This window comes from Hyla sarda, chromosome 4, assembly GCF_029499605.1.
Source record: "Hyla sarda isolate aHylSar1 chromosome 4, aHylSar1.hap1, whole genome shotgun sequence".
Taxonomy (NCBI): domain Eukaryota; kingdom Metazoa; phylum Chordata; class Amphibia; order Anura; family Hylidae; genus Hyla; species Hyla sarda.
In genome coordinates, this window is record NC_079192.1 from 55,830,355 (window position 1) to 55,847,985 (window position 17,631).

Sequence of the window (17,631 nt, forward strand, 5' to 3'; positions counted from 1 at the left end):
CAACTTCAGCAGCTCATAAGTACTGAGAGGATTAAGATTTTTAAATAGAAGTCATTTACAAATCTGTTTAACTTTCTGGAGCCAGTTGATTGAGTATCTACTCCTGGAAAACTTTCCAGTCCTATCAAATGGGATATTAAGCTACTTTACTGACTCTAAAAAGCAGTGATATATTCTACTGCTGAGGGAGGGATTAGCAAGTCGGAGATGATAAGCTTCACAATGGCCTCTTAGCTCTTTCCTGGTACCTGCACAGGCTTCAGGCCGGGCCTAGGACAGAAATACTATTGATAACCTTTAAACTATTCAATGCGAAAATGTGTGATGTAATAACCAAGGGTGGAGGAGGAAAACTAGCCCATAAACCTCCATTTAAAAATCCAGCGCTGGGGTTAACCAGTTGTTATACCCTTTCTATTCAATTACATTGCAGACAGTGTAAATGCAGGATTTAGTGACACCTCAGCACATTTATTCTGTAAGTCTTGTATTGGCTGTAACTGAAAAGATGAATATTGGTTTACCCACGAATTCCATAGACTGAACCATTACCCGACTCACCTGCTCGGTGTGAATATCTCCGATATATAACTTGCTGTAAAAAGAGATAAAGAGTGAGATCTGAGCAAACGCATTGTATGTGTCCATTATAATGAGAGATTTACACATTCCAGGATGCAGAAGACACAGCGACCCTGATAAGGATGGACCGAGTGGGGGCTTTCAAATGTGATTGACTGTGCTGCTATATATTTTACTAAGTGTCGACATAAAAAATATACACCACACAGAGGATGTTGGTATACATTCTTTCTTAGCAGGAAACTCAGCCGTTCCCAAAAGAGTTCTGCTTTATACAGGAAGTAGATTTGGTTTTTACATTGTACAAAGAAGGAGGGTTAATTATGACATCACAATTAGCATGTTACATTTTGATTGGTTGTTCGATTATTGTGTCCGTATATATTAGTATATCTAGTGTCCATTAATTTCTTGACAGAAGTTCTCTATTCGTCAGATGTTTAGTCTTTCTACTCCCTCATGGAGTCATTTCAAGGCCTATATTCAGAGTCATGAGCAGATAGCATTCTGATGTATATGGGTTAAAGGGTAGATAACAGATATATTTTTCCAGCAGCAATGGCATTTTAGTATTAGTATATTGATCAGTCATTAGAAACATAAGGGTCATCCCTATCAATTCAATAAGGTACAATAAATCAATACAGAATAGAATATAGTCAGATTCCCTAAAGCTCCATTTCCATAGTTTTAGACACCAAGAATAAGGATGGGTCACATTATGGAATTTCCAAATGTAACTCCTCTTGGAAATTCCGATGCAGCAGAGTCCACTGCACAGTGTAGACTATGGAATTTCAGCGGTGGAAAATCTGCTACTAAAATGATGCCACTAAAAGAATGATCTCGGTTATTCTTTTGGCAGAATATGTTCGGAATATATTGTCGTCTATGGGGCCGCCCTCGGAATCTCTGTGTGGAAACATTCCGAGAGTCTGAACTTACCCTTAAACTGGGCTTGCAAGTTTTGGGTACCCAGACCCTCAGGGTCAGTGAGGTCCCCTTAAAGGGGTATTCCAGGAAAAAAACTCTCTTTTTTATATCAACTGGCTCCAGAAAGTTAAACAGATTTGTAAATTACTTCTATTAAAAAATCTCAATCCTTCCAATAAGTATCAGCTGCTGAAGTTGAGTTGTTCTTTTCTGTCTGGCAACAGTGCTCTCTGCTGTTATCTCTGCTTGTCTCAGGAACTGCACAGAGTAGAAGAGGTTTGCTATGGGGATTTGCTTCTACCCTGGACAGTTCCCGAGACAGGTCTCATCAGAGAGCACTTAGACAGAAAAGAACAACTCAACTTTGGCAGCTCATAAGTACTGAAAGAATTAAGATTTTGTAATAGAAGTAATTTACAAATCTGTTTAACTTTCTGGAGCCAGTTGAGATATGTGTTTTTCCTGGATAACCCCTTTAAGCAGGGATAAGCAATAAATGACTCAAGTGATTATGTATGTGAGACCATGTGATACTCAAAATCATTTTATGTAAACCATACAGTAGATGTTATACACAAAGAGGAAAATATAGCCAAAGGTCTACGTGAATTGCATCACATGTAACAGAGTATATCTCAAAAATGTCCCTGGAGAAGTATTTATCTGTGGAGCACTGGCAGCTATGCAAGAATGATCTCAAAGTCCACTGCAGATGAACACCAGGCGCTGCTTGTTAAGCCCACAGCAATCCAGATATACTGTATATATGTGTATATCCACAGGTACTTATATACATACGTATAAGACTGATGGCCTCTCCTACGCATAGGGAATGGATTTTAGAGGGTGGGGGTCCAATTTCTAGCAACTCTGCTCATCATCTCTATGAAGGGTCCATGGTTCTTGTGTGAGCGCTGCAGCTTCTGTAGGATTTACCCGGCCTGCAAACTACTAATTACTTAGTAGCAGTGCTCCACGGTATTGCAGCGTTGTCCCGGTCAATGATGTTACTGATAGTGCAGCATTTCCAAGTACAAATGGACTACATTGAAGAGGCTGTAGCGCTGCACAAGCTCCATGGACCCTTCACATGGTTGATCGGTGGGGGTGCTGGTAGTCGTACTTCTGCCAATCTGATATTGATGGCCTATCTTGATCTATTTTTATAGTCTGGATAACCCCTTTAGAGAGGACCAGTCATCTACGGTGACAGGTTTGTCTTCGTACAATGCAGAGGTATCTTTTCCTACAAGCAGACTGCTCGATACATTGTCTAGTGGCCATCTTGGATTACTGAAGCTCAATTCCCATTCACCTGGTAAACAGCCTGTCGGTGGGCAACGTCATGTTGGACCCCCCACTGATCAGATATTGATGACCTATCCTCAGGATATTAAACCTAGAAAACATGCCCAATTATGAATAAAGATGAAAACTACATACAAATTATATATATATATATATATATACACATACACACACAAAAATATAGAAGCAGCACACCACAGGTAGACTTCAAAGGAAAGGTGAATTTATTCCATGATGTGAGACTACGTTTCTCCAGCCTCACGCTGCCTTTCTCACTTGAGAAAGCCAGCGTGAGGCTGGAGAAACATAGTCTCTCACATCATGGAATAAATTCACCTTTCCTTTGAAGTCTACCTGTGGTGTGCTGCTTCTATATTTTTGTATACATTGAGGAACCAGTGAATTCAGTGGTTCAGAATATGCGGGCACCCCGATTTCTTTTTTTTTTTTTCTACACATTTCTGGAGGTGCTGTTTTTATTGGAGAAATTATATATATATATATATATATATATATATATATATATATATAGTGAGTAACGTGAATTGGGTATGGGTATGTAGACTGAAAGACAAGTAAATGTCCAGTGCAGGTAGATGCAGAACGATGCTCTTTATTGCAATAAAAACTTCAGAACATGGAAAACATGGACACAGGTGACGCGTTTCAGCCCTGGCATCATACCTGACATGACTAAGGCCCGACGCCAGGGCCGAAACGCATCACCTGTGTCCATGTTCTGAAGTTTTTATTGCAATAAAGAGCATTGTTCTGCATCTACCTGCACTGGACATTCAATTGTCTTTCATATATATATATATATATATATATATATAGTAAGGGATTAGGTAACGGGGATAACGTCTCCTGGGTAGACGGGCACAGTTTTGCAGGAACACTGTATAAATTGCAGTCCAAACAGCAGGGGATTCGTTTAACTGACCTCAACCAGTTTTATTGACAGGTTGAGGTACAGAACATAAAATATAAAAAACGAAATCCTAAGCCTGTCCGGCTCTAACTAACAACAGGAAACCTCACTAACCAAGTGCCGGCCTAATACCGGGCACCAAACAATATATAGCGACGTCCATTCCACTTGACATTCTCCCACAGGCTTCATGCAGATAACCTGTTCCCAGGCTGAGAGAGAGATGTGTCTGCATTCTCAGCCTTATATCAGGCCAGCACACCTGAGGAGGGGTTACCTGACAGCCCAAAACCCGGACTGTCCGGATGGAGTGGGGGCCCACCCTTCTCTCCCCACTCCAGCAACACAGGCCCTAAAAACACACAGGTTTTATACAAACCCAAATTGCAGAGACGTCTGCATAGACCTCTGCTGAACATTTCCCTGGTTGCTTTAAATTACATAAGTGAGGAACCTCGGGCACACATAGACCCCGTCCACTACTTCTCCAGACACTCTGTCACAATATATATATATATATATATATAAAACATAAAGGATGACCGCAGCACTCGATAGTAGTGAAAAGATCAAAAAAGTGGCTTTATTCCAAAAGCAAACAGCAGCGACGTTTCGGTGTTCTCACAACACCATTCTCAAGCTAAATAACAGTGATCACAGCAAAGTATATATAGAGGGTGAAATAAATCAATCATAATTACAAACAATTATAAATATGTAAACATTCATAAAGTGCCAGTGCATACAGTGCATCAAAAAGGTATTAGGGGATGTACAATAGTCATCCAGATACAAGTGGGTGATATTAAAAACATTTCTATGCAGATCTTATACATAGGTAAAACAGAGAATGGTATAAAATATAAAAACAGTAAAGTATGTAAACAAACAGCTTAAGTATCATAGGGATTCAGGGCAGGTGTGTGGCGTCACTCACCGAGGAAGCGTGTCCCATGTGTAACAAGTGTAATGGCGGCGAACGCCAATATAGCGATACAGCCAGTGTCATGGCGACAGACGCCAGTGTGTGTATAAATAAAGTTGTAAAGGAACGGACCAATCACTCAAATGGAAATAGAGCACATGACTATCGGTGTAGTGTCAGTATGTTAGCCGGAGGCGCATGCGCACCGCTACAGGTCACATAGCGGTGGCCATCTTAGTGTAGGGCAATACTGTATAAAGTGTTGGCAAGGCGCTAGTCAGCGCAGTATCGATGGTAAAGAAGCTGTACTTTTGTCCCCACTCATCCTGATCATAGCAATCATACTAGGCACATATGTTTCTCTAACCCACCAGGGAGTCCCAATGTCCACCGCCCGATCCTTGCGGACCCGGAGGGGATCGCCCGGTCGCATGTCACAGGGCCACTAAGGGTCCCGGGCACTGACGTCGGGGGGCGCCCTGGTACCTGGGCTACCAATATATGGACGAGAGTGCCACTCAGTCATAAAGTACACAGGCGCAGGGGAACATGATCATGTCAACAGGATTTATTATAAACCGTCAACCTGCTCAACGAGAGGAATGCCCCAACATAAAAAATAAAATAAATATAAAAAATAATAAATAATAAATAGTAAAGAAATATTAAAAAAATAATAATAAAAATAATAAAAAATAAAATAAAATATTACTAAACCAAATAAATGTAAATAATAATATAGAAACAGATCTACAAATAATGAAATAAATAAAATAAAATTGAAAGTAAAAATAAAAGATCAAAAATCAAAAATAATAAAAAATAAATCATATTGGATATTAGTAATCTATTCCAGTGTGGGTGAATCCGTTCCTTTACAAACAAGGTGATTAATGTACAGTACAGTGTGATGAAAAATATATTTCAAAGGGGACCGCTGTCGCTTCGGTTCATATGTTCAGCCACCGGCCGCACCTGATCCCTATGAGAAAACGAAAAAATGAAAAAAGTCATTAAAATAAAATAAATTCATATCATTATTCAAGATAGATCACTATTATCAATACCCAATCAGAACAATGATAACCACCGGATCCCCGGGCGAAACAAGGGTCAGACGCCACTCTAACTACATATTCATTGTGCATTATATATTTGCTGGGTGACCGTGAAGTCTACATTGAGGCCCTTCGGCCGAAGGGTCTGGAGCTCATAGATCCACTTGAGCTCGCGACGTTTTAGTACGCTCACACGGTCACCTCCCCTCTTCAAAGGTGGAATACAATCCAACAACATGAATCTAAGGTCGCCTTCTGTATGATGTGCCTCAGCAAAATGTTTGGACACTGGTAAATCCAGTCTCCGTTTGCGTATACAATAGCGGTGCTGATTAAATCTCCTATATGTTGGGGAGACCACATGGGACTTCAAGACCAGATTTAATCAGCACCGCTATTGTATACGCAAACGGAGACTGGATTTACCAGTGTCCAAACATTTTGCTGAGGCACATCATACAGAAGGCGACCTTAGATTCATGTTGTTGGATTGTATTCCACCTTTGAAGAGGGGAGGTGACCGTGTGAGCGTACTAAAACGTCGCGAGCTCAAGTGGATCTATGAGCTCCAGACCCTTCGGCCGAAGGGCCTCAATGTAGACTTCACGGTCACCCAGCAAATATATAATGCACAATGAATATGTAGTTAGAGTGGCGTCTGACCCTTGTTTCGCCCGGGGATCCGGTGGTTATCATTGTTCTGATTGGGTATTGATAATAGTGATCTATCTTGAATAATGATATGAATTTATTTTATTTTAATGACTTTTTTCATTTTTTCGTTTTCTCATAGGGATCAGGTGCGGCCGGTGGCTGAACATATGAACCGAAGCGACAGCGGTCCCCTTTGAAATATATTTTTCATCACACTGTACTGTACATTAATCACCTTGTTTGTAAAGGAACGGATTCACCCACACTGGAATAGATTACTAATATCCAATATGATTTATTTTTTATTATTTTTGATTTTTGATCTTTTATTTTTACTTTCAATTTTATTTTATTTATTTCATTATTTGTAGATCTGTTTCTATATTATTATTTACATTTATTTGGTTTAGTAATATTTTATTTTATTTTTTATTATTTTTATTATTATTTTTTTAATATTTCTTTACTATTTATTATTTATTATTTTTTATATTTATTTTATTTTTTATGTTGGGGCATTCCTCTCGTTGAGCAGGTTGACGGTTTATAATAAATCCTGTTGACATGATCATGTTCCCCTGCGCCTGTGTACTTTATGACTGAGTGGCACTCTCGTCCATATATTGGTAGCCCAGGTACCAGGGCGCCCCCCGACGTCAGTGCCCGGGACCCTTAGTGGCCCTGTGACATGCGACCGGGCGATCCCCTCCGGGTCCGCAAGGATCGGGCGGTGGACATTGGGACTCCCTGGTGGGTTAGAGAAACATATGTGCCTAGTATGATTGCTATGATCAGGATGAGTGGGGACAAAAGTACAGCTTCTTTACCATCGATACTGCGCTGACTAGCGCCTTGCCAACACTTTATACAGTATTGCCCTACACTAAGATGGCCACCGCTATGTGACCTGTAGCGGTGCGCATGCGCCTCCGGCTAACATACTGACACTACACCGATAGTCATGTGCTCTATTTCCATTTGAGTGATTGGTCCGTTCCTTTACAACTTTATTTATACACACACTGGCGTCTGTCGCCATGACACTGGCTGTATCGCTATATTGGCGTTCGCCGCCATTACACTTGTTACACATGGGACACGCTTCCTCGGTGAGTGACGCCACACACCTGCCCTGAATCCCTATGATACTTAAGCTGTTTGTTTACATACTTTACTGTTTTTATATTTTATACCATTCTCTGTTTTACCTATGTATAAGATCTGCATAGAAATGTTTTTAATATCACCCACTTGTATCTGGATGACTATTGTACATCCCCTAATACCTTTTTGATGCACTGTATGCACTGGCACTTTATGAATGTTTACATATTTATAATTGTTTGTAATTATGATTGATTTATTTCACCCTCTATATATACTTTGCTGTGATCACTGTTATTTAGCTTGAGAATGGTGTTGTGAGAACACCGAAACGTCGCTGCTGTTTGCTTTTGGAATAAAGCCACTTTTTTGATCTTTTCACTACTATCGAGTGCTGCGGTCATCCTTTATGTTTTGTATGAATTGGACCCAAGACCAGGGCCCCTAGACTGCTTGCACCATATTCATTTTTTCGGAAGTGCTGCCTACCAAAAAGCTATAGATATATATATATATATATATATATATATATATATACACAGTGATCCCTCAACTTACAATGGCCGCAACATACAATGGTTTCAACATACAATGGTCTTTTCTGGACCATTGTAACTTGAAACCAGACTCAACATACAATGCTATGGAATCTGCAAAACGTGTCATTGGCTGGAAGAACCGACCAATCACAATGGGCATTCACTGGTAAAATACCTGTAGTTATAAAGCGTATGCACTGACTAGTGTCTGGTAGCGCCCCCCACAGTACAGGGAGGCATTACATGTTCTGTACTCTTTACCTGTACCAGGGTTAGCTGCTCCTTTGGACACCAGGTGAGGACGGCTCCTTTTTCTTTTTTTCTTTTTTAGGACATTGCGTGTTCTGTACAGGACCCTGAAGAAGCTTCTATCGTCTACATAGACCATTGTTTCCCAAAGAGGGTGCCTCCAGCTGTTGCACAACTACAACTCCCAGCATGCCCGGACAGCCGAAGGCTGTCCGGGCATGCTGGGAGTTGTAGTTGTGCAACAGCTGGAGGCACTCTGGCTGGGAAACACTGACATAGACAGTGATTTACAGCTCCCAGCAGATCTTTCTTACTTTTATATGTAAGGATTTGCTTTATCTATATTAGTTTTCTACTTATTTTTCTTTAATCCTCACTTTTTACTATTTTTGGATGACATTTTGGTGGCTTCAGATCCAATTACCAGGTTTCCATAGAGTTATGGTCTCAACATACAATGGTTTCAACATACAATGGTCGTCCTGGAGCCGATTAATATTGTAACTTAAGAGACCACTGTATATATATATATATATATATATATATATATATTTCACACCAGCTGAATCAATAATAAGCTATAAGAATAGATATAAAGTGACCCGTGCCATGTGTGTGAATATATATATATATATATATATATATATATATATATATACATATATACACAAGTAGATGTTATGTAAAAATAAATTGTAAACCATAAACTCATAAACTATAAAGTGACTTGTGCCATATATATATATATATACAAATAGATGTTATGTAAAAATAAATTGTAAACTATAAAGTGACTTGTGCCATATATATATATACAAATAGATGTTATGTAAAAATAAATTGTAAACTATAAAGTGACTTGTGCCATACAAATGATGCCTGATGTATAGTCCCACCAGGATCAACTACAAAGTGCACAAATAATAAAGTACAATATATTAAGCAGGCTATGTGCAACTATATAAATGAAATCCAGAATATAATAAATATATGTACTAGGCAACAAGGACACCATAATAGTAACCACACTGATACAGACCGGCAAACAAATTATATGAAGATACCTCCAGGATGTTCCCCCACCTCACACTCCGACGCGTTTCGCTCTACTTCCTTCCTAGCTGCACATAGCCTGTTTAATATATTGTACTTTATTATTTGTGCACTTTATAGTTGATCCCGGTGGGATTTTGACTGGTTTTGCTACTTTCCTTATTGTATGTTCAATACATGCGTATTTTGATCCAGATTTTCTGCTGCTGATTTTCATGCCCATTGACTTCAATGGGTTGGAAAATCAGCAGCTGAAAATCTGCAGCGAAATACGCATGTATGCAATAAGGAAAGTAGAAAAACCAGTCAAAATCACCTGTGTACCTTCCAAATTGAAACACGCACATACATATTCACATGCTTCCCCATAAATGCCAAATACCCCCCCCCCCCCCCCATCCCCATCATACCATAACATTACCATCATATGACATTAGCCTACAGCAGTGTTGCAATGTTTGCTAACCAATGTCCAACGGCTGTCCGGGCATGCTGGGAGTTGTAGTTTTGCAACAGCTGGAGGCACCCTGGTTGGGAAGCACTGGTCTACAGAGATCTTATAAAGTCCTATTTGTTAGAAAAATCAGGACTTTATACAATGGGAACTGGGCAAAAGCTTTGCTCCCGACCCAAGAACAACAACAGTTGGTGAGTGAGTAAAACGCGTCATTTTACCCGGTCTGATGTGTGCGAATGCCAAAATACACTGACTACGAAATCAAAACAGCCGAGTCCCCTATCCCAGTGCAAAGTGAGATAATGGATCAAGAAATAAAGATTCAAGGCACAAGGTACAGTATAGAAATGGATGCTAATCCAGGACCATGCTGTCTGCAGAGGACCAAAGGGCCCCTCTGATATATAGGCAGACCCCAGGCTTACGCCCCTTTCACACTATAAAAACACTTCCGTTATGAACACCCGTTAGGAAATCGGCAGGTATACGGCCCGTACAAATTCACTAACGGCCGTTAGAAAATCCCATTATAGTCTATGGGAATTTTCTAATAGCCATTTTAACCCGTTATCGCCCGTTATTAATAACGAGCGTTATTTTGTGACGGGTGATAGTAACGGGAGAATTAGTCCGTGCACTATTTCTCCCGTTCATTCACCCGTCACAAAATAACGGGCGATAACGGGTTAAAACCCGTAGACTATAATGGGATTTTCTAACAGCCGTTAATTATTTTGTACCATCCGTATAACTGCCGATTTCCTAACGGGATAGTGTGAAAGGGGCCTTATAAATGACACATGATTAATGGGAGGGAGGGGGGGCAGGAATTTTTTTAAAGGGGTACTCCTGTGGAAAACTTTTGTTTTTAAATCAACTGGTGCCAGAAAGTTAAACAGATTTGTAAATTTGTTAATCCTTCCAGTACTTTTTAGGGGCTGTATACTACAGAGGAAATGCTTTTCTTTTTGGATTTCTCTGATGTCATGACCGCAGTGTTCTCTGCTGACCTCTGCTGTCCATTTTTGGAACTGTCCAGAGCAGGAGAAAATCCTCATTGTAAACATATGCTGCTCTGGACAGTTGCTAAAATGGACAACAGAGGTCAGCAGAGAGAACTGTGGTCGTGACAAAAGAGAAATCCAAAAAGAAAAGAATTTCCTCTGTAGTATACAGCCCATAAAATGTATTGGAAGGATTAAGATTTTTTTAATAGAAGTAATTTACAAATCTGTAAGTACCCCTTTAATTTGTCTGTAAAAAAAAGACAACCCAAAAATGAACAGTGGCCAAGATTGACAATTGCAAATGCTCCTGAATTCTGGCAACACTTTTTAGGCACTTTCCCAATGCATCAGAAAAGGGTGTGCGGCTTTTATAAAAGGGGCGTAGTTTAAGGTGGACCATCGGGGGACAAACATATGTCAAAATTCTGGAACAAATTCATGTCTCAGTTTAAGCATTTAAGAATATGACAGCTCCATCAATCGGCTTCAGCCACTGTGATACATTCTTAAAGAGAAAGTGTCATAAAAAAAAACCTATTGTCTTAATCAAGGTTTTATGTCAAAGGAAAACTGTAGTGGTATATAACTTATCCCTATCCAAAGGATCTGGGACCCCCATGATCTCCTGTACGGGGCCCCGGCTGTCCGCATGAATGGAGCGTTTTGTCCCCGCATGACGCAGCGGCTGACATGCCCCCTCCATGTATCTCTATGGCATATATGGGCGGGCATGTTGGCAGCCGCGTCATGCTGAGAACGGACACGCCCCCTTCCTGCGCACTACAGTTTTCCTTTAAATAGATTTTAAAGAGGTTGGCCACATTTAGGGTCTGTCTATTCACACGTACAGTATCCTATGCATATTTGATGCGCAGGATTTTAAGTTGTGTTCAGTCATTTCGTTTACATTGAAATCTGCAGCATCAAATCCTGTGCATCAAATGTACACAGGATACTGTATGTGTGAATAGACCTTTAGGGTACGTTCACATGTGCGTGTTTTCTGCTGCAGATTTTGCTGCATATTGACTTTAATGAGTAGCAAAATTTGCAGAAGCAGATCTGTAGCAGAAAATAGGCACGTGTGAACGTACCCTAAAATGCATTCACACGGGCGTATTTGTCAGCGGATCCGCAGCTGCGGATCCGCTGACAAAGGCCCCTAAAGTGCTGCCCTCTTTGTGCCTGCTAATAGCGGCAATCCGCTGCTACCAGCAGACACACTGTGAAGTGCGAGTTACCCTGCAGTGTATCCGCACATCGCGGCCGCTTTCTGTGTAGCTCAGGGAGCCGGGGGAGCGGCCGCGATGTGCGGATACACTGCGACTCGCACTTCACAGTGTGTCTGCTGGTAGCGGCGGATTGCCGCTATTAGCGGGCACAAAGAGGGCAGCACTTTAGGGGCCTTTGTCTGCGGATCCACTGACAAATACGCCCGTGTGAATGCACCCTTAGGGTACGTTCTCACAGATGGATTACCTACAGAATTTCTGCAGCGTATTTTCTGCAGAAAATCCCAGTGGATTTTGCTATCATTGACTTCAATGGGTCAGCAGAAAATCCCCAAAAGAGGCAGATTTGCAGGTTTTCCTTCGGACCCATTGAAGTCAATGGATGCAAAATCCTCTGCAGATTTTGAGGATTCCACAGGTAATCTGCCTGTGTGAACGCTCCAAATGTTTATTTTTATAAAGCAATGAAGTATTAGGATTCTATGGGGCCCTTTTTGCTGTAATCACACAGTGCCATCACCCCCCCGGTTCCCTGTATTCATCCATACATGGCCTCCTACAGAGGAGCACGTGATGATACAAGTCACTGTGCCTCCTCCTCCTGTCCCTGCGCTCCTCCTGTACTGCTATGGAGGAGGCAGAGTGACATATACGTCACAGGCTCTTCCCCAAAAGAACATCACAGAAATATTGAAAAATGTCTCTATTAAAACATAACATTTGATTAATAGATAAATAAAATAAACAGTTCTCCAGCATCTGTGCAAACAGGAAAAGAAAAAAAAAAGAAAAAACCTTCGTGTACCTAAGGCTCCTTTCACACTATACTGTTACAAGACCCGTTACAATGTCCCGTTAAGAAAACCTTTAAAAACGGGCATTAAAAAATCCCATTCAAGTCTATGGGATTTTTTGATAATCCGTTATCATCCGTTATAGCCCATTATGACTAACGGACGTTATTTGTGATGGGAGAGAAAATGTTACATGCACAAATTTTTCTCCCGTCACAAATAACGTCCGTTATTCGTAACTGTTATCACGGGTGACAACAGATAATCAAAAAATCCCATAGACTTGAATGGGATTTTTTAACGCCCGTTTTTTAGGGTTTTCTTAATGGGACATTGTAACAGGATTGAAAACGGAGCAACAGTGTAGTGTGAAAGGAGCCTGGCTGATGTGTCAATAGAAATAGGGTGTAAGGCCGAGCAATGCCTCCCAAATACTATCACAAATTCTTGCTTATAAAACAATAACCAAAATCTATCTGATATGTCCCAACGAAAATTGTGTGGAAAACAGGTGCGGACATTCTGCACATATGACTAACTGGCGGGCGCTAGGACAGCTCAGAAATGCACTGTCTCATAGACGGCAATGCATTTCCTTGCTGTATCCGCAGGAAGAATAGACAAGACTATTCTTACTACAGACTACAGAATCCGAATTTCCAAGCCAGAAACATCTTGCGCAGAAATTCTGCCGTGTGAACAGTGCAACAGAATCCAATTGAAATCAATGGGACTCTGCTGCTGCAGAATGTCTGTCAGGAATATTCATGTGGCATTCCGGACAGACATTCTGCTGTGTGAAAATACATACCCTTTAGTTGTCTGAATAGTCTGAAGTATAAGGGGCCCAAAAATGACATTCTACTGACTGTATTGCTAGGAAAGCTCCTCGATAGGAGTCCATCAAGCTCTTCAGACTCACTGAGCGGACACAGTTCACGGTACTATCTAAAGCAAACCTAAGAAAATGATCATAGATAAGAGGTCACTAAATACTCCACATCTTTGGGCCTTGGGTATGTTGAAGACCAATCTGCCTGACTGTTCTGTCCTGACAGGAGGCCATCATACACAATAGGTGGCCATCTTATCCTGCTGGAATCGGCGAGCTTGGCTCATGTTAATCTAAGGAATATGTGCAGCTTTAGGCTCTGTTGACATCTGTGTCAGATGCTCCTTCACAGTAGAACCCTGCACGGAACTGGTTTTTCAATCCCACTCCGGATGATTTTTTTGACCTGCCCGCTCCCAGGGGGTGTTTGCTTCACTCCCGCCCGCTCCCGCTAAAATGTTTGTCCAATCCCGCCTGCTCCCGCTAACATAGGAATGTACACAGACTGCAATGCTCTGCACATACCTGGCCTACGAGGATGTGTGAGGGCTCATTTTTTTGCGCCGTGGTCTGTAGTTTTTATTGGTACCATTTTTGTTTTCATGTTTTTTATATAATATATATATATATATATATATATATATATATATATATATATATATATATAAACGGGATGAGTATTTAACTCAGGGAGAGTTCACCACTCCGGGTGTGACGGAGCTTTCAAGGGCCACTAAGCACTCCGCAGGCATTCTGGGTAGGGGAATATGCAAACGGTGCCTACGGTGCAATCTACAATATGTGGGCTGCACTAGCAGGAAACTTAAGGTTAGAATTCAAGAACATCTCCATATACCCGACAGTAACAAGATTACAAATAGATCCATGTCAGGCTTTACGAAACACATAATTGAAAAACATGTAGGTACTATTCCCCAAATTACTGTGACTTAGAGAGGGTACGCCCACCATCACGGGGTGGTGACTGGAGTAGGGCCGTGTTCAGACAGGAAGCGTATTGGATTTTGGTTTTGGATACTCGCTTCCCGTATGGACTCAATTTCAGACACGACCTGAGTTATATCTATTAGAGGTTTCTAAGTATATTTTCTCTTGTTTTGTATAATGACTCTCCAGTATATACCATCTGTCAAGTATTATCCATGTCTTATTTTACCTCTTGCCATGTGTTCACCTGATTTCAGAGGGTGACGTCACCAGTTGTAATAGTATATAAGGTATATCTGTTGTCTTTAGCATTGACCATGATTAAGACTTGTTAACAAGTCGAAACGCGTTGGTGCGTTTCGTTTGTGCTTTTAGCTTATTCTTTTTTTCTACCTTGGATTTTAATATGATTCATTAAAGCTACAAATTTTTATCCAGTCCTGGGAGCCGGATTTTCCTCTTTTTTGCTTCATCCTTTGTACCTGGGAACATGGCCCTTGCTCATTCCGTGGTTTCCGCTGGAAGGTGTGCTGAGTTCATTGTGATCTGGGTCTGCATGCTGCTAATGGTGAGCTGAACCTTTACCTATTTTTCTAGGGGAATATGCAAATCAGCTCATTACATCACCTTTTCAGGCGATGTTCCCTGGTATCAGCTTAGCTCCAGTTACGGAATATAAAAAGCTAATCAGGATTAATGCCAAGCCAGAACTCTCTCTCCAGAAGGAAAGAGCACCCATCTGCAGACAGCTGTTTCGGGGTACTTGCCCCTCGTCAGTATAGAGCAGGGTAATCTGGCTTGGCTGAGATGAGGGGCCTTAGACCCTTAGGCCTTAGTTGGTCTAAGGCCCCTCATCTCAGCCAAGCCAGATTACCCTGCTCTGTACTGACGAGGGGCAAATACCCCGAAACAGCTGTCTGCAGATGGGTGCTCTTTCCTTCTGGAGAGAGAGTTCTGGCTTGGCATTAATCCCGATTAGCTTTTATATTCCGTAACTGGAGCTAAGCTGATACCAGGGAACATTGTCTGAAAAGGTGATGTAATGAGCTGATTTGCATATTCCCCTATATATATATATATTTAGGGACTCAGCCTAGTTTCACCTTAAAGGGGAACTCCACTGCTCAGCGTTTGGAACAAACTGTTCCGTATGCTGTAGCCGGGAGCTTATGATGGCCTAGCCCCGCCCCCATCATTATGTCACGCCCCGCCCCCTACATGCAGGTCTATGGGAGGGGGCGTGACGGCTTGTAACCCCATTTCTTCAGAGTATGGAAATAACCCATGTGTGGACGTCAAGTGCTCCGCGGGCACACTACAGTGCTCAGAAGAGAAGGAGCCACATTTGGCTTTTGGAAAACAAATTTTGCTGAAATGGTTTTTGGGGGGCATGTCGCCAGAGCAGCAAGAAAAAAAACATGCCATACTATTTTGGAAACTACACCCCTCAAGGAACATGACAAGGGGTATAGTGAACCTTAACACCCGACAGGTGTTTGATGACTTTTCGTTAAAGTTGGATGTGTAAATGAGAAAAAAAATATTTCACTAAAATGCAGTTTTTTCCCCAAATTTAAAATTTTTACAAGGGGTAATAGGAGAAAATGCCCCCCAAAGTTTGTAACCCCATTTCTTCTGAGTATGGAAATACCCCATGTGTGGACGTCAAGTGCTCTGCTGGCGCACTACAATGCTTAGAAGAGGAGGAGCGCCATTGAGCTTTTAGAGAGAGAATTTGTTTGGAATGGAAGTTGGGGGTCATGTGCGTTTACAAAGCCCCCCGTGGTGCCAGAACAGATGACCCCCCCCCACATGTGACCCCATTTTGGAAACAACACCCCTCACAGAATTGAATAAGGGGTGCAGTGGGCATTTACACCCCACTGGCTTTTTACAGACCTTTGGAACAGTGGGCTGTGCAAATGAAATATAAAATGTTTCATTTTCACTGACCACTGTTCCAAAAATCTGTCAGACACCTGTGGGGCCCCTTATTACATTACATGAGGGGTGTAGTTTCCAAAATAGGGTCACATGTGGGAGGGGGGGTCCATTGTTCTGGCACTATGGGGGCTTTGTAAACACACGTGGCCTTCAATTCAGGGCAAATTTTCTCCCCAGAAGCCCAATGGTGCTCCTTCTCTTCTGAGCATTATAGGTCGCCCGCAGAGCACTTTACATCCACATATGGGGTATGTTCTTACTCAGAAGAAATAGGGCTACAAATTTTGGGGAGCTTTTTTTTCCTATTTTCCCTTGTGAAAATGAAAAATTTAGGGTAACACCAGCATCTTAGTTAAAAAAAAAATTTCTTCATTTTCCCATCCAACTTTAACGAAAATTTGTCAAACACCTGTGGGGTGTTAAAGCTCACGATACCCCTTGTTACGTTCCGTGAGAGGTGTAGTTTCCAAAATGGGGTAACACGTGGGTATTTATTTTTTTGCGTTTATGTCAGAACCGCTGTAAAATCAGCCACCTCTGTGCAAATCACTAATTTAGACCTCAAATGTACCGTATTTATTGGCATATAACACGCATTTTTTAGACAAAAATTTTTTGCCTAAAGTCTATCTGCATGTTATACGCCGATAAGCCACTGCAGTTCAATGATTTAAAGCGGGCGCTTTAAATCAATGAACTTCAGCGGCTTTTGTAGGTGCAGAGACCTGCCGTCGCTGCCGGCTTCTCTGCCCCTGCCTGTCCTGGGGTCCAGAGACTGCCGGCGCCGCTGCCCCGTTGCCTCCCCCATCCCCGCTTGTATAATTACCTGTTGCCGGGGTCGGGTCCGCGCTGCCTCTGGCCTCCGGTGTGGCGTCCCCTGCGTCATTGCTATGTGCTGCGAGACGCAATGACTAGTGACGTCACTCAACGACGCAGGGGTCGCACACCAGAGGCCTGAAGCAGTGCGGACCCGACCCCAGCAACAGGTAATTATACAACCGGGGATGGGGGAGGCAACGGGGCAGCAGCGCTGGCAATGGGTGCTGCTGCCCCTTCTCTCCCCCTGTCTGTCGGCGCCGCT

General features: G+C 41.9%; 1 protein-coding gene across 14 annotated transcripts in view; it reads right to left on the bottom strand.

The window, feature by feature from the left end:
- SORBS3 (sorbin and SH3 domain containing 3) overlaps window positions 1-17,631 on the bottom strand; it is an 87,434-nt gene that overhangs the window by 37,069 nt on the left and 32,734 nt on the right. For all 14 annotated transcript variants that reach the window (XM_056571049.1, XM_056571050.1, XM_056571053.1 and 11 more), the window contains exon 8: window positions 562-595. In XM_056571049.1, the coding sequence (XP_056427024.1) occupies window positions 562-595 (34 nt within the window). The remainder of the gene's footprint in view (window positions 1-561; window positions 596-17,631) is intronic.